The 22,374-nt window shown below is 40.4% G+C and overlaps 1 protein-coding gene across 1 annotated transcript in view; it reads right to left on the reverse strand.

The window, feature by feature from the left end:
• Positions 1 to 11,869: 11,869 nt before the first annotated feature.
• Positions 11,870 to 22,374, reverse strand: part of LOC142391535 (SH3 domain-binding protein 4-A-like) — a 38,645-nt gene continuing 28,140 nt past the window's right edge. The window contains exons 4-5 of the mRNA XM_075477369.1: positions 14,514 to 14,702; positions 11,870 to 12,883 (exon numbers count right to left, since the gene is read on the reverse strand). Of these exons, the coding sequence (XP_075333484.1) occupies positions 12,659 to 12,883; positions 14,514 to 14,702 (414 nt within the window). The 3' untranslated portion in view covers positions 11,870 to 12,658. The remainder of the gene's footprint in view (positions 12,884 to 14,513; positions 14,703 to 22,374) is intronic.

A 22,374-nucleotide genomic window follows, 5' to 3' on the forward strand; every position in this document is an offset into this window, starting at 1 on the left:
TGAGTGGCTTTAATTTTGCAGCAAGTCTTTAAACTCAAACCTGCAAATATGCATGTTTGTATTTTTATAAATGTCTCAATTTGAAATCAAAGAAGTGATTTCATATGAGAATGTTCAGGTTTCTTCTCTGCTGTTCTGTAAGAAATGAAGACATTAAGCAGTTTCTGTGGTAAAAGATTAAATAAAGTTAAATATGAAACTTATTTTGCTTTATTAACATAAAAACTGACACAGAGAGACTAATCCTGCCATCTGCTGGCAGAGAACATGGAGCCTGTTTTTATCAGCTAAGAAACACTGATTTACAGTCTTTCAAGGAAACAGGAAGCAGTTTACATGCTTTCATCTCTTCACGCTTGTCTCAACCATAGAATCTCTTAATCGACTCCAGATTTTCTGAGCTCAGACTTTCACCCTCCTTACTTTGGCCTTCGTATGTTTTACATTCGATTTTAAGATCGAACAACTGAAACTGAAGGCTCTTCATGTCCTTTCAAATTCTTATTTTTCCTCTTATTTGTTTCACAGCAGGTGGCCGAGCATTTCCGGTTAAAGGAGGAGTTAATAAACTATTTAAACATCATTTCTCTTTGGTCTTAAAGAATAAAAGGTTGCTGCATTTCTGACAGGTGGGCACCCTGACCACCTTCATGGGGTTCGAGTGGCTTCCAGTGAAGGTAAAATGTCTAGTTTTCCTAAAGTTGACCTATTTAACTAACTCTTTTATTATGTTTAAATCTTTTTCTGGCCGTTAACGCAGCTTCTAATCTGTCTTTTTTTACCTGAAGGGCCCCAGTTTATTTATTTATTTTATTTATTTACTTTCTACCTGCTGACAAAGGAATCCTGTCATGTTAATTTGCTTTTTATTTATAATAAATAGACTTCAATGGATTACGTCTCCTGGTCATCAGTATGAAAAACCTTGCACTCCTGTATCTCAAAGTGGCTGTTTTAGTTGGGTAAAACTGCTGCTACATTTATATATCACCTTTCATACATAAAATGTAACACAAAGTGCTGAACAGGTTAAAAGGTTAAAACACCCGACTCCCCCCAAAGCCCACCGAGCCCACGCTGTGGCCGTGATGCCACCGTGCAGTGCTCCTCCAGCCCATCCCGGACAGGCCCCCAAAGCAACGCCATCCCGGACAGGCCCCCAAAGCAACGCCCTCCCAGGCAGCCCCAGCTAAACTCCCCTCGAGGAAAACACTGCAGCTGGAGGATAAAAACAAGGCAGGATAAAATCAATGTTCAAATTAGTAGTAAAAAATTAGATAAGAATAGATAGAAGCAACAAATAAAATAAATGAACAATAAAGAAAAAATTAAATAAATAGAAATGATAAAAATAACGATAATGATAATAACAGAATACAATAAATACATTTAAAAGGCATAAGATATTATTCCTAAAACATTATCCTAGAAAACAGCCTACGGCTATGATCTAAGTTAAACATCATAAATAAGTAGTAGAGGGATATAAGAAGGAAATCAATTAAAAACCAAGTTAAAAAGGTGTGTCTTGAGCCTGCTTTTAAAAACATTGACAGTCTCTGCGGCCCTGAGGCTCTCCAGCAGGCCGTTCCACAGACGTCTTACTTCACTGGTCACTTTGTATTTTTAAACTGTTTTTTAAATGTTTTTTTTAATTCTTAGATTGTTCTTAAAGTGTTTATAATTGTATAAACATGTTTATTGCTTATTATGTCTTGCTACTGGACGCTTGAATTTCCTTTGGGATCAATTAAGTATCTATCTATCTATCTAGTAATGGAAGGATGGATGCCTCACCGTGGGTGTTTGTTCTTACATTTGGCCTGAAAGGCCGGAGCCTGAGGACCTCAGGGTCCGCGAAGGTTGGTAATATAACAGCAGATCAGATAGTTCAGAGTGTGGCTGAATTACCGGCCTCAGAAACTTAAAATTAGAGCCGACTTCCTTTAAATCAAGACTGTGAACACGAACAGACGGAAGTTTATCTCTGCTGTGACTAATGTAATATATGTGGAAACATGTGTGTTGATTAGTAAATCTGATGTCCGGGAAAGTGTGGCAGCAGCTGTGCAGCCGGCGGGGTTTCACTGCTACATCAGCACCTGCACCACATGTCTGATTATCTGATCGAAGGATTTACGGCCTCAGGGCAAAGCAAATAGCCCAATTAGCCGGAATAAGGGAAAACGTTTGTGTGGATATAAGCAGCTTTTTAAGAAGCAGCAGTGTTAGCAGAGGAGAAAAAAAGAAAGCCAGTCCCACAAGTCATCAAGAGCTGGCTGATTGTGCTCACTGTCCTCCTCCCTTATCGATTTTCTCTGTAATAAGGGTGTGAGATCAATGAAATGAACTGGAAACAGGACGTGGAACACAACTCTAATTGTCCTTTTCTCATCCATAAAACAAGACTTCTGCTCTGCTGATTTATTCCATCGCCTTCTCGCTGTTCCTCACACATAAAGAAAAATTTTACTAAATACCGGCTATTTACAATTTTGTTCCCACGAATTCGGCGCTGCTAAAGCTAGCCGCAGTGAGCAACGCACTTCCGGTTATTTTCACAAAATAAAATACCCGTTGCCTTTTATCATAGGGAAAGCCATTACGATACAATTGGCTGGTTAAACCCCACTGTTTAACCCTCCCTGAGCGCTGTCTCTCAGGTAACAGACGACAGGCACCACTCCGTAAGGCTGGTTAAACCCACTATTTAACCCTCCCTGAGCGCTGTCTCTCAGGTAACAGAACAGGCACCACCCCGTAAGGCTGGTTAAACCCACTGTTTAACCCTCCCTGAGCGCTGTCTCTCAGGTAACAGAACAGGCACCACCCCGTAAGGCTGGTTAAACCCACTGTTTAACCCTCCCTGAGCGCTGTCTCTCAGGTAACAGAACAGGCACCACCCCGTAAGGCTGGTTAAACCCACTGTTTAACCCACCCTTAGCGCTGTCTCTCAGGTAACAGACGACGGGCACCACCACGTAAGGCTGGTTAAACCCACCGTTTAACCCTCCCTGAGCGCTGTCTCTCAGGTAACAGACGACAGGCACCACCCCGTAAGGCTGGTTAAACCCACCGTTTAATCCTCCCTGAGCGCTGTCTCTCAGGTAACAGACGACAGCACAGCCCTTTTACAGACAGCCGTTCCACTTCCTATTCGCCCCATTATAAAAAATTTGGCCGCAGTTCAGTTGATTTTCTCTGGGGGCGCTGGCGAGCGAGTGCAGAATGACCATTTTCCATAGGGCTGGCGCTAATAACTCAAAAAATGTCCCCGCTAGCGGCTGAAACCTGAAAATAATACTGTGATTTCTGACAGAGGGATGTGAATTTATATCGAAAGTACAATAACCTGGGAGTTATAGCTTTCTGTTTTCTTACAGGTCTGGCATTTGCGAGTCAGTATCCGCTAGCATCTAGCTAACGGAATCTGAAGAACGCACGGCAGATTACGACCGGCTGCTTTACGGCACTCGTCCACTGTGCCAGAGTGCTAACCTGGTGCTGCTAACAACAACCGAAGCTAAACCAGAGGCTAGTCAGAGAGTATGTAAAAGGGCTGTGCTGAAATCTGTAACTATTTGAGCTAACACCTCTCTGCTAGCTCAGCGCTAGGACTGACCATGCCGTAAAGTGATGCCACATGCGTGACGTCACTCGGGATGCAATACTGACAATAAATGTGTATTTTAAACAAATCTAGTGAGTTTAAAAAATCAAACCAAGTGCCGTTTGAAAGGATAATTTATCCTGCCTTTAGGAAAATTAAAATGAAAAAATATAAAAAATTATATACAAAGCAATGGCTGGATCTAAGGTGGATTTCATAGTACCACCATAGAGTTCGGCGTGCTCTGCACTGCTTCGTTGGCGCCCCTAGAGTGCAGTACCACCCGGAAATAGCCGCCAGTTTTCCCTCTCCTCATAATAGAGACTCTCTGACGACAGGCACTACCCCGTAAGGCTGGTTAAACCCACCGTTTAACCCTCCCTGAGCGCTGTCTCTCAGGTAACAGACGACAGGCACCACCCGGTAAGGCTGGTTAAACCCACTGTTTAACATTCCCTGAGCGCTGTCTCTCAGGTAACAGACGACAGGCACCACCCGGTAAGGCTAGTTAAACCCACCGTTTAACCCTCCCTGAGCGCTGTGTCTCAGGTAAATGACGACAGGCACCACCCGGTAAGGCTGGTTAAACCCACTGTTTAACATTCCCTGAGCGCTGTCTCTCAGGTAACAGACGACAGGCACCACCCGGTAAGGCTGGTTAAACCCACTGTTTAACATTCCCTGAGCGCTGTCTCTCAGGTAACAGACGACAGGCACCACCCGGTAAGGCTAGTTAAACCCACCGTTTAACCCTCCCTGAGCGCTGTGTCTCAGGTAAATGACGACAGGCACCACCCCGTAAGGCTGGTTAAACCCCACTGTTTAACCCTCCCTGAGCGCTGTCTCTCAGGTAAATGACGACAGGCACCACCCCGTAAGGCTGGTTAAACCCACCGTTTAACCCTCCCTGAGCGCTGTCTCTCAGGTAACAGACGACAGGCACCACCCGGTAAGGCTGGTTAAACCCATTGTTTAACATTCCCTGAGCGCTGTCTCTCAGGTAACAGACGACAGGCACCACCCCGTAAGGCTGGTTAAACCCACCGTTTAATCCTCCCTGAGCGCTGTCTCTCAGGTAACAGACGACAGGCACCACCCCGTAAGGCTGGTTAAACCCACCGTTTAACCCTCCCTGAGCGCTGTGTCTCAGGTAACAGACGACGGGCACCACCCCGTAAGGCTGGTTAAACCCACCGTTTAACCCTCCCTGAGCGCTGTCTCTCAGGTAACAGACGACAGGCACCACCCGGTGAGGCTGGTTAAACCCACCGTTTAACCCTCCCTGAGCGCTGTGTCTCATTCAGTTTCAAATCAGAAACCAAACTAATGATCTCGGCCAAGTTGAGCATCCTGAACCCTCCGTGGCAGGCGGTGGGGGGGTCTGTTTTCCCATCTGTATTCCACTGATACGCTGCTCAGCAGAGCTTGTTTTCAGCAGACACTGATGTTGAGGCTTCCCCACGATAACCAAACCTCTCTGCGGTTACCCAGCGAGGTCGCTGCTGAATCCTGAGACGATGAAGGAGTTTCATTTGGAGGATTTCTCTTTCTTTTGAGGGTCCTTCATGTTCTTTAGGCCCTCTGGACCGATTCCATTCGTCCCCCACAAACTCCAGATGAAACAGAGAGGCAGCTCATCCCTGAGCTTTTCATCTCGCCACCTGTTTTGCATTTTCAAAAGCTGTTTGAATTAATGAGGGGACGAGACGAATAATGGCCGAATAATACCAGGAGACGGTCAAAGGTGATGAAGATGGCTGCAGAAGAGCTAAAGTGCTCGCTGCTTTCACTCCACACTTCTGAACAAAGTGCGTCTTTCATGCAGAAGACGTCAAACTTCAAGGGATGTGTCAGGTGATGGGAACACTCTGCTCTGCTTTCACTTCCCTGAAGAAAAAACACCAGCTTTATGGATCTGGAGCAGGAGTAAAGCTCCACATGAATATTTCTCTTTGTTGAAAAGGGAATATCACAACCCGAGCACACAGTTTCAGACGATTTATGTCATTTTTAAAGACTTTCAGCTTCCACGCTGCAGTAAAGTAAACTTTTATCGAAATAAATGCATCAATGAATTGTTGATCAAACATATAAAATCATGCCAGTTCATTTATAATCCATTGTTTGTGGGTAAAAAGACGCTAAAGGCTTTTAGCAGCTATCATAAAACTAACTAACACCACTTTCTGAATAAATCATCTTTTAATTTTATTTATTTTTATTTATTTTATTTTATTTTTGTTATTATTATTTTTTAATTTTTAATTATTTTTTTTTAATTATTTTTTAAATTTGTCATTTTTTTTAAATTATCTTTTATAAATCATGAATAAATCATATTTGAAAAATCATTGTATTTACTACCCCTAACAAAACAAATTAAGAGGATATATTTAAACTTGCATTTTTTTGAATGATTAAAGAAAATTATTATTTTTTTGTTGCAAATCTTGCTTATGGATGCTACACGTAGTTAGCACCTAGCAAAAAACTGAAACAAGATTAACTAGCTGTACTGTCAGTTTTAGATTTTCTTTAAAAAATCGATGCTATTTCTGTATTTTTAGCCATATTTTCAGAGATAATTGCACCAAATTGAGGTTTCCAGAATAAGTGAATGTTATAGTTTATGTAAAGTAAATAGATATTTCGCTTTATAGCTTTTTAAAAGCAAAGTTAGAGAAAAGAATTTATCATCACATGAACACAAGTTTCACACACAAACACACACGGCCTTGGTGCGAGTTTCTAATTGTATCCGGGAGACGAGTAAGAATGTGGAGGGTGAGTCATCGAGAGGCAAAGGACAACTTTCAAGGTGGCCTGTCCTCGGTGGGAGAATAATTATCTGCTTTAATTAAGTACATCAAACAATGTGTATGTGTGTGTGTGTGTGTGTGCGGATCATGTCTGGCTGAGAAAGAAAGAGGAGAGATTTGTATGCATTAGTGCACGTGGTTGTTCATGTGTCACACGAGTGCTTTGCATGTGTTTACGTGCAGGAATCTGCTATATTGTCTATTATGCTCACTCGACACAATACACAGCTGAACTGAACTCGTGCACAAAGAGAGAATTAACAATAGAGGCGGGATTCACTCCCATTGTGGTTGTTTGTGCATGAAGGATAAATGCTCTCAGTGTATAGAATAACAAATGCTGTATGAATGCACTGTAAAGCACTCTGGGTGGTCCCCAAAGTGCACTTCATCACTGCTGTACCTGTAACAGTTAATGAAAACGTCTAATAAGCACTTAAATGTGAGAAAATGGGTGTTATTTTTTAGTGGGGGGCTTTTTGTGCCTTTAATGAAGGACAGTTGGAGAGAGACAGGAAGCAGAGAGAGGGGGAAGACACGCAGCAAAGGGCCATCTGGTGCGGGACTCGAACCGGGGCCAGCTGCAGCGAGGACTGTAGCCTCTGTACATGGGGCGCCTGCTCAACCCACTACGCCACGGACCGACCCTGGATGTTATTTTTACATGTATGTGTCCATCATGAGCTCGGTCAGATTTAGGCTGTGTTCGAAACCACTTACTATTCCTACTAGTCATACTTTTTTAAGTTCCCGGATGTATGTACTAGATGCATACTAGATTCGCCGAAATGTTGGGAATGCATCATGAGGTTACTTGTCACACTCAAACTACCCAAGATGCAACGTAACGTGACGTCGCCCATCGCCATTTGAACGTTCAAATTCCGTTAACGGGACGAGAGCAGTCATAACAGGAAGTGCGTTGCTCACTGTGGCTAGCTTTAGTAGCGCCGAATTCGTGGGAACAAAATTGTAAATAGCTGGTATTTTGTCACATTTTCAACACCTTGGGGGTCTAAATGACTACTTTCTCGCCTGAAAATGTTTCAAATGTTGCTAAAGTTATATATTTACAGAGTTTAGCCTATAGCTTAAGGGAAATCAGCTTTTACAGGCCGGCTGATTTCGGCTCGGGCAGGAGTGAAGTGCACTGTGTGTAAACGCTCTGCATACTGTCTGATCGATGAGTATGCTGTTTTCAAGTATGTAGTATGTAGTAGGCGGTTTTGAACACAGCCTTAGTTTTGCACGGGTTAGCAGAAAAACTGGTGGAAATGCTCGCCTCTGGTTCTCAAAAGGGACAAAAATTCACCTTTAAAAAAGTCCCAGAGCATACAAAAAAGGCTGTGTTCGAAACCGCATACTACATACTACATACTACATACTACATACTACATACTACATACTCATCGATCAGACAGTATGCAGAACGTTTACCCACAATGCATTTCGCTCCTGCCCGAGCCGAAATCAGCCGGCCTGAAGCTGATTTCTCTTAAGCTCTAAACTCTGTAAACTTTAGCAACATTTGAAACATTTTCAGGTGAGAAAGTAGTCGTTTAGATCCCCAACGTGTTGAAAACCTGACAAAATACCGGCTATTTACCATTTTGTTCCCATGAATTTGGCGCTACTAAAGCTAGCCGCAGTGAGCAACGCACTTCCGGTTATTTTCACAAAATAAAATACCCGTTGCCTTTTATCATAGGGAAAGCCATTACCATACAATTGGTGCTTTTGTTTTGAAAACAGGAAGTGAACCTACCCTCGTTGTAGCTAGCTTGAAACTGCCGTTTTGACAGGAAATGACGAACGGCAACGTCGCGTTACGTTGCATCTTGGGTAGTTTGAGTATGAGTAGTAACCTCATGATGCATACCCAACATTTCAGAGAATCTAGAATGCATCCGGGAACTTCTCGCTTACTCAAACTCGCATACTAACTCAAAAAGTTAGCATGAGTAGTGGGAGTAGTAGGAGAAGTAGGAGTAGTAGGAGAAGTATGCGGTTTCGAACACAGCCAAAGTTAGCTTTTCCTGCAGGTTGTAGGAATAAGGCATATTAGGGCTGGAGTTTATGGAAGCTTTTCTAAATCCGTCACAGAGAATATCACAGTGAAAAAGAGATCTCCTGCCACAGATTAGTTTAGCAACAAATTTTTACCAAATCACATCAATTCATCGTGATTGGGGCAAAGGAAGTCCATAAGTAAAGGCAGCCAAGTTAAATAGGGAGGCCTTAAAGAGACAGGAGCTAAATGGCTCATTTAAGATGCTTTATGAGCCTACAAGCTGTATAAAAGGGTCGTTTTAGTAGAATTAAGGGTTCCATGTGGAGTTAATCTCATAAAGTCCCAGAAAAAGTAAAAGATAAACATAAACTCTGTCTTTTAAGAAAGCTTGGCTGCATAATAAACTCTTTAGGCCGGTTAAAGCACAGGGTTGGTTAATGTTTGTAAGAAAACATGCAAAATATGCAAAAATCGTACAATATATATTTATGAAATTTTCATCCATATAAAGACACTTCATGTTTCAAACCAGTCTTTTTTTTTTAAAGAAATTATATTCCAGAGATATTTACAGAAGTGGTACAGTTTGTTCATCTGCTGAAAACATCCAACCGTCATCATCTTTCACTACATTTAATTTTCATTTTAGTTTTATCGATAATTTCTGAAAAAGAATCAGATCTGCTATCCATCACAGGTAATACAGCATCGCTAACAAACAGTCAAAACTCAGTACAAATATATAGATTCCTCACGTTTTCTGTTCAGATCGTATTCCTCATATTTCAAACACTGCAGGAGTCGTAAAATCATACCGAAGAGACACGAGAAAACGACAGGAAAGAAAACAACAAGTGAGCGATAAGCATCAAAGCTGGCCGACATCACAATCAAAAAAAGTGTTTTACACAGAAGAAAAAGGCTTTCTTTAAACACGAGTTTAACAAGAGAAATAAACATGTAATTTCAACAGTCATTTAAAGGTCCAGTGTGTGGGATGCAGTGACATCTGGTGGTGAAGTGGCAGACTGCAGCCAACTGTAGGCGAAACTACGGCAGCTATGAAAGATCCTTCGTATACTTAATTTCTGCCAATAAATGGCCATGAATAGTTCACAGATTAAGGGATCACATCTGATTTATGGCTAAAGTTCAGCGTCCTCTCATTTAAAAGCTGATGTTTCCTCCAGTTAAACATCTTCTGAACCATCTGCTAACATGTACAACAGGGATGTCCCGATCCGATCACATGGTTTCTGACTCGATCGGTATCGGACGTTTCATCCCGATCAGGGATCGGATATATAACCTATCTATATATGTATATTTATACTCATTATTTATTTTTTATCAGAACTATAATATTTCAAAACAAATGGGAAAAAATAAAAGCTTAGTATTTACTGTTATGTGGTGGTACAGAGTCAGACTGTCTCAACCACAGACATAATATACGTAGACGCCTCATAGACTGACGCTTCCTGTTGGAGCTGACGTATCAGCGCGGCCGCCATCTTGGATGGGTCTCCAATGCCCCCACATTGCTGAGGAAGGTGTATATCCCCATCGATAATAATCATAACTCCCTGAATTTTATGTCTCTGGTCTCAACTCCACACAGACACATGCGGCATGACCTCACTTTGCTGCATGCCGCAGGCAGCAGCTTGAAGCTGGGGGCCGAATGTCCGCGGTGTGGAGGGATTTTAAAGTGGACGACAAAAACGTTGCGATTGCAAACTGTGAGATGTGCAAACTTGGGATTTCAAGAGGTGGCGAGGACATGGCTAACATCCTTGATGAGAACAGGAACAGGCTCCAACCTGACAAGGTAGAGATGTTGGTTTTCATCAAGAAAAACGTACATTTCCTTCTGTGAAGCCAGAGGAGCAGAAGAAGAATTAGGAGTGCAGTTAAAGCACATTACTGGCCTTATTTTAGAACACTGGGGCATTTTTATTTGCTTATTTGTTGACATGCCTGCAGGTATTTCAAGTTTTTATATTAGACATTGTTTCACTAAACTACAATGTGAAGAATTTGTTTATTACTTGATTACTTTTGTTGTTCAAGCTGCTCTGTTTATAAGTGTTAAATGATAAAATAAGTGAATAACATAAAAAATCAGGGACGTCCTGGATCTGTTTCTTCGCCGTTTTTCATTTTTTTAATGTAGAAGTATCGGATCGGGACTCTTTATCGGCAGATACTCAAAATCAAATGACTCGGAGGCAAAAAAACCTGATCGGGACATCCCTAATGTACAATCTGACATTCATTTCAGTTCCATCTCTGTAACACCAGTAAGCAGACGCGATCCCTCAGTGCTAATTTAAGCAAACCTAACCAGGTAGTTTTGATGCTACGATACGATCAAATAATAGGTGGAAAATGTCAGTTTTGGGTGTCAACTTATTAACGAAGATCAAGGCTATAGCACCAAGGAGGGAGTCGAGGTCGATGGCCTTCAATGGAGTTTTTGCTCTAACAAACAACGCTGTTCTCACTCAGGTGGTGACTGAATGTTTGACATGTGGCTAACAGCGGAGGCTCAATGTTGAGTTAGTTTAAGCTAACTGCTTGGTGAGATCTACCTGATCAGGATGAAAAAAAGATTGTTTTTTTGGACTGAAATAGACCTCTGTGTGTTGGATAATAACAGGTTAAACCTGGTGACCTGTCATAGAGGGAATGGGCTGGACAAGGCCCGGGGAATTTACTCACAGCATCGAATACGGCCGACAGACATTAGATCCTATGAAAGTCCATCTGCATGTGCAGCCGTTTCATACCTGGAAAACCAGCACTAGCCCTAAGAAATGCAAAGTTACTAAAACTGAATGTTGTGTTTAACATAAATCATGATCAGATAATCTGGAAACTAGAGGCTGTTCTTGCACATCATAGCTAACGGTGTGTGGGGAGCATTTATGCATTAGCTTTCACACAGATTACTGAACTGTGATGCTCAACTAAAGCTCGCTTCTTTTGACTGTAATTGGCTGTGTTCGAAAAATGCATACTACTCATACTAACTTTTTGAGTTAGTAAGCGAGTTTCAGTCAGCGAGAAGTACCCGGATGCATACTAGATTCTCCGAAATGTTGGGTATGCAACATGAGGTTACTACTCATACTCAAACTACCCAAGATGCAACGTAACGTGACGTCGCCGATCGTCCTTTCCTCTCAAAACGGCATTTTCAAGCTAGCTACAACGAGGGTAGGTTCACTTCCTGTTTTCAAAACAAAAGCACCAATTGTATCGTAATGGCTTTCCCTATGATAAAAGGCAACGGGTATTTTATTTTGTGAAAATAACCGGAAGTGCGTTGCTCACTGCGGCTAGCTTTAGTAGCGCCGAATTCAAGCGAACAAAATGGTAAACAGCCGGTATTTTGTCAGGTTTTCAACACGTTGGGGATCTAAACGACTACTTTCTCGCCTGAAAATGTTTCAAATGTTGCTAAAGTTTACAGAGTTTAGAGCTTAAGGGAAATCAGCTTCAGGCCGGCTGATTTCGGCTCGGGCAGGAGCGAAATGCATTGTGGGTAAACGCTCTGCATACTGTCTGATCGATGAGTACGCAGTGTGGAAGTATGTAGTATGTGGTTTGGAACACAGCCATTGTCTCTTATATCAGATGCAAATATATAAACACATGTTGCATAAAGAGAGGTATGCTACACCTGTTAGCAAGAAATTAAGCTAATGTTTGTATCTATAAAACTATTTGATTGTTTTGACTTTTGCTTCTGAGGGGCGTTCAAAGACCCCTAACTGCCCGTACGAAATGGAGGGAGAAAGTTGGGAATGTGCAGAACTGGAAGCAGAGGAAGTGCTGTGTGAATTATGTCGTCCTGAGGATGCAGGAAGGAAACAAACTGTGACTGGTGGCCATTTAAAGAGCAAACGTTGTGAGTTATGAGGTAGAAAAAAGATGGAGGAGAGAAAATAAAGCCAGAAAACAAACACTAAGAGGTAGAGAAAACACGAGAGAACAAGAGAAGAAATGATGGGTAAAAAAGCTGCAAAGCTTCTGTGTCCAAACACGAGTCCAATAAAGATTCCTCAGACTTTCTGTAACACTTTGCTGTTTAATGCTTCACTTCGATTCCAGATGTCGACACTTCCAGTCCAAGTATATCAGCTAATCTTCACACACAAACCTCACAAGCTCCAAAAACTTCCACCTCGAGTGAAAAGGGGACGAAAATATTCAGACTGCAAAGTCTCCGTATCCCGTGGGACTGAAGGCCGAACTGCGGAGGGAGTCCAGGCAGTTGACCAGGATGAGCGCGCCGGTCAGGTGCTTCCACCGCTTGGTGATGGGGTTCCTCATCTTGTCCAGGCCGAGGTGGAGCTCCTGGATCACGTCTCGGTAGCTGTCCCCGATGTGCGCGGCCCACGTCAGCAGGAAGTCGTAGGCTGGCTTCCACATGGACTGAAAGACAACAGAAGGCAACACATTGGACAAACATTTGGCTCGTTTTCCAGACTTCTTATAGAAGATGATTTGTTGTCACGAAAGGCAAAGATAGAAACTAGAGACCAAATGACAATTTTGGTAAATTTTGAGATTTTGGGCCAGTCTACTCCTTCAATATGTGTTCTTTCAACCTGCTATGAAGAAAACGTTGAAAACTTACATTAAAATGTTTATTTTATTACATTTTGTTTACCCGCGGCAGTCCATTTCGCCTGAATTTACCAAAAAGTTAGCATTCCAACGCGCCATGCTGAGCGTCGTCTATTTACTGAAGTCTGTCATGAGCGGTATCGTTGGAAAGCTCCGAGTCTCCTGCACAATGATATATCACCCAAATAACGGCACTTCCTTTCTATCAGTAACCAATCCTGAATGTCTAAAGGAGGATTTATAGCTAATGACAGAATCTCATTGGCTGCTGATCGTTTCTGCTGACGTGATTCGCTCAGACGCATCACGTGTTTAGCTTTCAAGGAATCTCAGAAAATGCCCCAGAAAACCACAACTTTCAAAGCAAAGAAAGCAACAATTGCGCTTTGCAAGATGCAATAAAATAAAATCTATTAGATCAGCTGATGAAGCATCGGGAAGCAGCACACCTGACCGTAAACTGTCGCTAGGAAACCGAGTTAATGACAGCGGCTGGTCACTTTTATTGTATTGTATTGAGCTTGTAATCTTTATTAATTAGATGCATTTATTCAATATTAGTATTACTAAGGGCCTGAGCATTTATTCTGTTTTTGAGCAATTGTTTCTAATACAAATGTATTGAATTCCCCTATTTAAATCTTTAAATGCCGTTTTCTCAAAATCAGTTTTTTGTATTTTTCCAGTATCAATATCTCAGCCTATGGAGCACCAACTAACACCAAACTTTCCAGTTATACACTTAGCAGTATTATGAAGATATTTACAGAAGGATTTGTTTATAAATCATTCCTGGCCTGATTTATGTGACATTATAATAAAAAATGGTGAAAACCTATGTTTTTTAGGCTATGGACAGTATATTTTGATTTCCTCGGAAATGAAAGCAGATATCCTGAAATCCCTCTGTAATTTTCTTTTCATTTTGTGTGTAAAAAAATGAAAAAAGAATTTTGCACCTGGTTTTATCATATGTTCAGATCTAGCTTCCGGAAATATATGCAAATTTGTGCATATTTAATGAGATAATGCATCATTTGCATAATTAAACATACAAATTTATAAAACTTGTAATACATATTTTTTTCATACTTGTGTAAGTAATCAACTGAGGAAGTTTCATGGTGATATCTATTATTTTAAAATATTACCCTATTCATCTGTAGTGTCTCGCCTTAAAGCCTTCTTACTGTAAAAACTCAGTATTTTTGATCTCTGATGAGGATAAACCACAGAAAACAGGTTGAATCTTCTCTGTAGCCCAGCCGAGGTTTACAGTTTAAAGGCAGAATCTTTACTTTCTGTCCTCGTACTTTCTCTGAAGTTAATTTAACCATAAAGGTTAATTTTAAATTAACCACAAAGGTTCATTTAAAGGTTTATTTAAAGGTTTATTTAACCCCCAGATGTAAGACGGAGAATAACGGGCTCTCACCTCGTTGTCCAGAACATCGTTCCTGTCGCGGTGCGGCGCTTCATAAGCCTCCATCTGCTGCCTGGAGACCCGCGCCAGCTTCTCAGCCAGCTCCCTCCACCTCGACGCCACCTCCACGGCCGTGGTCAACAAAACGAAATCCAGGACCAACCTTGCCACCAGACCCTGGCAGTCCATCTTAAGCAGCGCCTGGTGGGTTCAAAACAGACAAACCACCTGGTAAATGACCCAAATCGCTCGGGTTTCGCTCGTTTAGAAAAGAGAATTTAGAAAAAGCAAACAAAGGAGCAGCAGAGGAAAGAAAAGCTTCTCCTCCGTAAAGTTTCACAGCATCAAAGAAAGTCGGGATAAACAGTAAAATGTGACTTTATCATCAGTCTGAAACTCACGACTTTCACTGCAACGAATCCCTGAAAAACGATACCGTTTTCCTCTCCGAATGCTCCCCTGGGTCACATGTTCAGACATTCAGACGACCCATAACCACGATACCAGAAACTGCATCCTCTAGTGGTCAAAAGAGGAACTGCATGGAGCGAATAATCCCAACCGTGGATTATAGTTATAGGTTAAGAGTCTGATTTAGGGCAACAGGACTGAAAAGTTTACAACCAATTCAGAAATCCAAGCTCTTCTGGTACTTCCTAACCAACTAATATTTCTGCCTAAAAGCCAAACAGGAAGTGACACGGTGTCAATCGGACCGCCGTCCTCGTAAGTGTATGCAAACACAGCAGGGGACTTCAGTTATGGATCCACGTATGTCTGCAGATGATGCTGGAGTTATGAAATCAAGATTTTATTAGAGCAGAGCGACCGTCTGGAAATGAGTAGACATGAAGTCTTAATGAGCTGATTTTCAGTCAGTTTCTGACCCATTTAGTCGTCTGTTTAACATGTTTAAATGCATTTTAAAGTCCAGTTTTGGTCAGATTAACATGTTTAAATGCATTTTAAAGTCCAGTTTTGGTCAGATTAACATGTGTAAATGCATTTTAAAGTCCAGTTTTGGTCAGATTAACATGTTTAAATGCATTTTAAAGTCCAGTTTTGGTCAGATTAACATGTGTAAATGCATTTTAAAGTCCAGTTTTGGTCAGATTAACATGTGTAAATGCATTTTAAAGTCCAGTTTTGGTCAGATTAACATGTGTAAATGCATTTTAAAGTCCAGTTTTGGTCAGATTAACATGTGTAAATGCATTTTAAAGTCCAGTTTTGGTCAGATTAACATGTGTAAATGCATTTTAAAGTCCAGTTTTGGTCAGATTAACATGTGTAAATGCATTTTAAAGTCCAGTTTTGGTCAGATTGACATGTTTAAATGCATTTTAAAGTCCAGTTTTAGTCAGATTAACATGTTTAAATGCATTTTAAAGTCCAGTTTTGGTCAGATTAACATGTGTAAATGCATTTTAAAGCCCAGTTTTGGTCAGATTAACGTGTATAAATGCATTTTAAAAACCAGTTTTGGTCAGATTAACACATTTAAATGCATTTTAAAGTCCAGTTTTGGTCAGATTAACATGTTTAAATGCATCTTAAAGTCCAGTTTTGGTCAGATTAACATGTTTAAATGCATTTTAAAGTCCAGTTTTGGTCAGATTAACATGTTTAAATGCATTTTAAAGTCCAGTTCTAATCAGATTAACATGTATAAATGCATTTTACAGTCCAGTTTTGGTCAGATTAACGTGTATAAATGCATTTTAAAAACCAGTTTTGGTCAGATTAACGTGTTTAAAACGCATTTTAAAGTCCAGTTTTGGTCAGATTCACATGTTTAAATGCATTTTAAAGTCCAGTTTTGGTCAGATTAACATGTTTAAATGCATCTTAATATCCAGTTTTGGTCAGATTCACATGTTTAAATGCATCTTAAAGTCCAGTTTTGGTCTGATTTAAACACTAATTATTTTAGTTTCTCATCTCTTTAAATGCTTCCAAAGATCAAACCTGGTTCCTTTACTAAAACAGAAGATTGTTGTTATCTTGTAGGTTTTTTAACTTTTTTAACTCATAATAGTGAACTGTTTGGTCACTGTGTTACATTAATTATAGCAAATTGGGCCAGGATTTAATCTGTGAACACATTTAAGTGGTTTAAAGGGGTTAATCTACTTGGAAAGATTAGAGAAATCAGAGAAAAATAACATTTTTCTCTCCAATTTAAATAATTGGAAACCACTTGTGCTTGAGTACAGTTCTGAGATTTAAGGGTTCAACTTTTTACAGACAACAAGGGCCGTTACTCATAAAAACAAGGTTCTTTGTGTGAATTTAATCCATTACTATGCTGTAAGTAGTTGTGCCCCTCAGGCCGCCGCCTTCTTACCAAGATAATCCGGATAAATGAGGGTTAAAAAGAAATGGAAAATATGCCCCAAGCATGTTGTTATATTCCCTGAAAAGGAGGCTGAATGGCTAATCAGCGACTTTCCTTTCACTGAGCAAATGAATTCAGTGTTGGCATGTGTGGAAGTGGAGATAAGAGCGTCCTGGGAGCTTCTCCTCTGCAGCAGATTCCTCTGTGGGATGTGAATTTAACTCGTGTTTGTGGGAAAAGAAAGGCAACACGTCAAGTGCAATCGGTCACAAAATGTTTCCCAAGCAAGCTCCTGAAATCCCGAATGATCACCTGGTCACGCACTCGTGGATGAAAGCATCAGGTGACGCCATCGTCACCGACACGGCCGCTTCTCTTACTGACAATTATGTGCAGACGGTATCAGAAACAGACGCTTTAACAACAACCTGCTCGTTTGTTTCACTCCAACGTGAAATGCAGAGCTCAGTCCCAACAAGATGGACGCTCACGAGACCTAAAGGATCCCAGAAGTGCACGGCTTCTGGTTAAAACACGGGTTATCCAGCATCCCCCGCCCTTTAAACACGACTCTAACGCGTCTAAAAGACGAAAACATCAAAAAGCAAAAGAGCTTGCAAAGCTGCACACGAGCAACAGAAGCGATCTCTGCTGATTGGAGAGCAGCGACTCGGCTTCAAGGCCGATCACGCACGCTGCAGAGGTTTAACATCATCTGCATCATGGAGCTCCCAGAAAAGATGAAAAACACAGAGGTTCGGGAAGGTTTCGTCTGCTCTGTAGGCTGGAAAACGAGCCAAAAGAAAGAAACTGATTAACGTGTTTAAATGCATTTTAAAGTCCAGTTTTGGTCCGATTAACATGTATAAATGCTTTTAAAGTCCAGTTTTGGTCAGATTAACGTGTATAAATGCATTTTAAAGTCCCGTTTTGGTCAGATTAACGTGTATAAATACATTTTAAAGTCCCGTTTTGGTCAGATTAACGTGTATAAATGCATTTTAAAGTCCCGTTTTGGTCAGATTAATGTGTTTAAATGCATTTTAAAGTCCCATTTTGGTCAGATTAACGTGTATAAATACATTTTAAAGTCCCGTTTTGGTCAGATTGACGTGTATAAATGCATTTTAAAGTCCAGTTTTGGTCAGATTAACGTGTATAAATACATTTTAAAGTCCAGTTTTGGTCAGATTAAATGAGTAAAAAGTGTCCGGACTAGGCAGAGGAGTAAAGCCGAGATAAAGGTAGGCCACTGCATTTTATTTTAACTTCTATTGCTACGACACTGAGTAGGCATATTCTTGTAATATCAGCTGCTGAGGGAGAATGAGACCACAACGAGTAGCATGCAGACGTGTGTGCGTGTGCGGTGCCTATATGCAAAGATGACGACAGAAACGCGGCACCTCGCTGTGTTAATGTGTTTCTCCTGCCTTGCGGGGAATATACAATGTATCATTATTACTGTGCTGGCTTCTGTCAGTTGCTTTGTATCTACTGTGCAGTCTTAAATCTACTGTGCAGCTTTTATTTTGTAAAAGTCTGTTGCTTACAGGCTTTTATTTTGTAAAAGTCTGTTGCTCACAGGCTTTTATTTTGTAAAAGTCTGTTGCTCACAGGCTTTTATTTTGTAAAAGTCTGTTGCCCACAGGCTTTTATTTTGTAAAAGTCTGTTGCTCGCAGGCTTTTATTTTGTAAAAGTCTGTTGCTCACAAGCTTTTATTTTGTAAAAGTCTGTTGCTCACAGGCTTTTATTTTGTAAAAGTCTGTTGCTCACAAGCTTTTATTATTGTAAAAGTCTGTTGCTCACAGGCTTTTATTTTGTAAAAGTCTGTTGCTCACAAGCTTTTATTTTGTAAAAGTCTGTTGCTCGCAGGCTTTTATTTTGTAAAAGTCTGTTGCTCACAGGCTTTTATTTTGTAAAAGTCTGCTGCTGTCTGCTGTGGAACAGGAAAAGAAAGTAATCGGCGGATCCACCAAACATGGAGAAGGGTACGGAACTTTTACTCTGCGGCCATTTTCATTTTAAAGTTCTTCCAGACGGCGGAGTCGACAGAACCAAAGTCATCTGTAAACACTGCCAAGTTGAATTGTCTTCTCAGCGTAGTAGTTCCAGTCTAAAATATCACTTAAAGGCAAAACACACAACTGATAGCAGCAAGTCATTCAAGGAAACAGACAGTGGAGCGAGGCTTCTACATAAAAACTACAGAAAGATGCTGATGTTAAAAGTGTGTTTGCACAACAAATGTTATGGCACTTTCATTCATATGGCAGCACATTTAAAATAAAGCTAAATGCTAAAAGCTATACACTACTTTTGGATTCATTTTTGGATTCTGCGTACAAATGCGATTAATCGTGATTAATCAGGGAAATCATGTGATTAATTAGATTAAACATTTGAATCGTTGCCCAGCCGGAGTTTTTACGTTTTAAAAACAAGCAACAGAAGCTTTAGAATGAACGTATCGGGTTATCGAGTCTGCTAAAGTACAATAAACTCAGAATGAAGCAGCTCAACACGGTCAAAGTGCTTCACTACGCTGCAGCAGTCCAGCCTCCGACATGTAATCTGGGTAAATTAAACCTCCATCACTGCCGTTCCTGGAAAGTTGAAAAGCAATCACCTGATCGCCGGTTCATTATTGATGAGCCTGCAGAGAGGCTCTCACAGGCGGCAAAGTGCTGAGCTGACATCTGGGAGGACATTTAAAAGCCTGTGTGCAAAGTAAATGCTGGAAATTAACACTCAAGTGGCTTTATTTTAGGAGTGAGAAATGTGTGTGAGGCTATTTTTCTCCTTCTTTAGGTCAGGCATGACGTAGATTAACTGAGATAAGCTCAGATCTGTGCTGAGTCAGCCTCACACAGGTGTCCGTCTGAATGTAGAGCCGGTCGGGCCGAGCCAGTTCTGGTCAGATTAACATGTATAAATGCATTTTAAAGTCCAGTTTTGGTCAGATTAACATGTATAAATGCATTTTAAAGTCCAGTTTTGGTCAGATTAACATGTATAAATGCATTCTAAAATCCAGTTTTGGTCAGATTAACATGTATAAATGCATTCTAAAATCCAGTTTTGGTCAGATTAACATGTATAAATGCATTTTAAAGTCCAGTTTTGGTCAGATTAACATGTTTAAATGCATTCTAAAATCCAGTTTTGGTCAGATTAACATGTATAAATGCATTCTAAAGTCCAGTTTTGGTCCGATTATTGATGCCCCAACACGCTGGAGCTGCTGAGGTTCAAGCCGACAAGCAGGAGAAGCAGAAGTGGGAAACATAGGAGTCTGTGCTTCAGAGTAAAGGGCACGAGGGGGGGGGGGGGGCGCCGACAGGGAGCTGAACTGGACAGAGATAAGAGCGGTGATGCTGTCAGACATGTGCTCAAACTGCAGCAGATGGGTGTCAAAGGTCAGCGCCTTGCTTAAGGACTCTGTCAGCTGTTGCTGCAGCTCCAGCTGGACTCATTCAGTCAGACCGTCGGTCTAATCCGGGTCATTTTAAAGCTTCCACCGTCGGCGCCGGTTTGTGTGATCAGGTAGGAAAACAAGTTCAGGTCCCCCCGATCAGGAGCTCTAATTTCAGGTAAATATGATCATTTATAAGCCAGGTTACAGAGCTCTAATTTCAGGTAAATATGATCATTTATAAGCCAGGTTACAGAGCTCTAATTTTAGGTAAATATGATCATTTATAAGCCAGGTTACAGAGCTCTAATTTTAGGTAAATATGATCATTTATAAGCCAGCTTACAGAGCTCTAATTTCAGGTAAATATGATCATTTATAAGCCAGGTTACAGAGCTCTAATTTCAGGTAAATATGATCATTTATAAGCCAGGTTACAGAGCTCTAATTTCAGGTAAATATGATCATTTATAAGCCAGGTTACAGAGCTCTAATTTCAGGTAAATATGATCATTCATAAACCGGGTTACAGAGCTCTAATTTCAGGTAAATACGATCATTTATAAGCCAGGTTACAGAGCTCTAATTTCAGGTAAATATGATCATTTATAGGCCAGGTTGCAGAGCTCTATTTTCAGGTAAATACGATCATTTATAAGCCAGGTTAGAGAGCTCTAATTTCAGGTAAATACGATCATTTATAAGCCAGGTTACAGAGCTCTAATTTCAGGTAAATATGATCATTTATAAGCCAGGTTACAGAGCTCTAATTTCAGGTAAATATGATCATTTATAAGCCAGGTTACAGAGCTCTAATATCAGGTAAATATGATCATTCATAAACCAGGTTACAGAGCTCTAATTTCAGGTAAATACGATCATTTATAAGCCAGGTAACAGAGCTCTTATTTCAGGTAAATATGATCATTTATAGGCCAGGTTACAGAGCTCTAATTTCAGGTAAATGTGATCATTTATAAGCCAGGTTACAGAGCTCTAATTTCAGGTAAATATGATCACTTACAAACCAGGTTACAGAGCTCTAATTTCAGGTAAATATGATCATTTATAAGCCAGGTTACAGAGCTCTAATTTCAGGTAAATATGATCACTTATAAGCCAGGTTACAGAGCTCTAATTTCAGGTAAATATGATCATTTATAAGCCAGGTTACAGAGCTCTAATTTCAGGTAAATATGATCATTTATAAGCCAGGTTACAGAGCTCTAATTTCAGGTAAATATGATCACTTATAAGCCAGGTTACAGAGCTCTAATTTCAGGTAAATATGATCATTTATAAGCCAGGTTACAGAGCTCTAATTTCAGGTAAATATGATCATTTATAAGCCAGGTTACAGAGCTCTAATTTCAGGTAAATATGATCATTCATAAACCAGGTTACAGAGCTCTAATTTCAGGTAAATACGATCATTTATAAGCCAGGTTACAGAGCTCTAATTTCAGGTAAATATGATCATTTATAGGCCAGGTTGCAGAGCTCTATTTTCAGGTAAATACGATCATTTATAAGCCAGGTTACAGAGCTCTAATTTCAGGTAAATATGATCATTTATAAGCCAGGTTACAGAGCTCTAATTTCAGGTAAATATGATCATTTATAAGCCAGGTTACAGAGCTCTAATTTCAGGTAAATATGATCACTTATAAACCAGGTTACAGAGCTCTAATTTCAGGTAAATATGATCATTTATAAGCCAGGTTACAGAGCTCTAATATCAGGTAAATATGATCATTTATAAGCCAGGTTACAGAGCTCTAATTTCAGGTAAATACGATCATTTATAAGCCAGGTAACAGAGCTCTTATTTCAGGTAAATATGATCATTTATAGGCCAGGTTGCAGAGCTCTATTTTCAGGTAAATACGATCATTTATAAGCCAGGTTAGAGAGCTCTAATTTCAGGTAAATACGATCATTTATAAGCCAGGTTACAGAGCTCTAATTTCAGGTAAATATGATCATTTATAAGCCAGGTTACAGAGCTCTAATTTCAGGTAAATATGATCATTTATAAGCCAGGTTACAGAGCTCTAATATCAGGTAAATATGATCATTCATAAACCAGGTTACAGAGCTCTAATTTCAGGTAAATACG

This window comes from Odontesthes bonariensis, chromosome 11 (genome assembly GCF_027942865.1).
Source record: "Odontesthes bonariensis isolate fOdoBon6 chromosome 11, fOdoBon6.hap1, whole genome shotgun sequence".
Taxonomy (NCBI): domain Eukaryota; kingdom Metazoa; phylum Chordata; class Actinopteri; order Atheriniformes; family Atherinopsidae; genus Odontesthes; species Odontesthes bonariensis.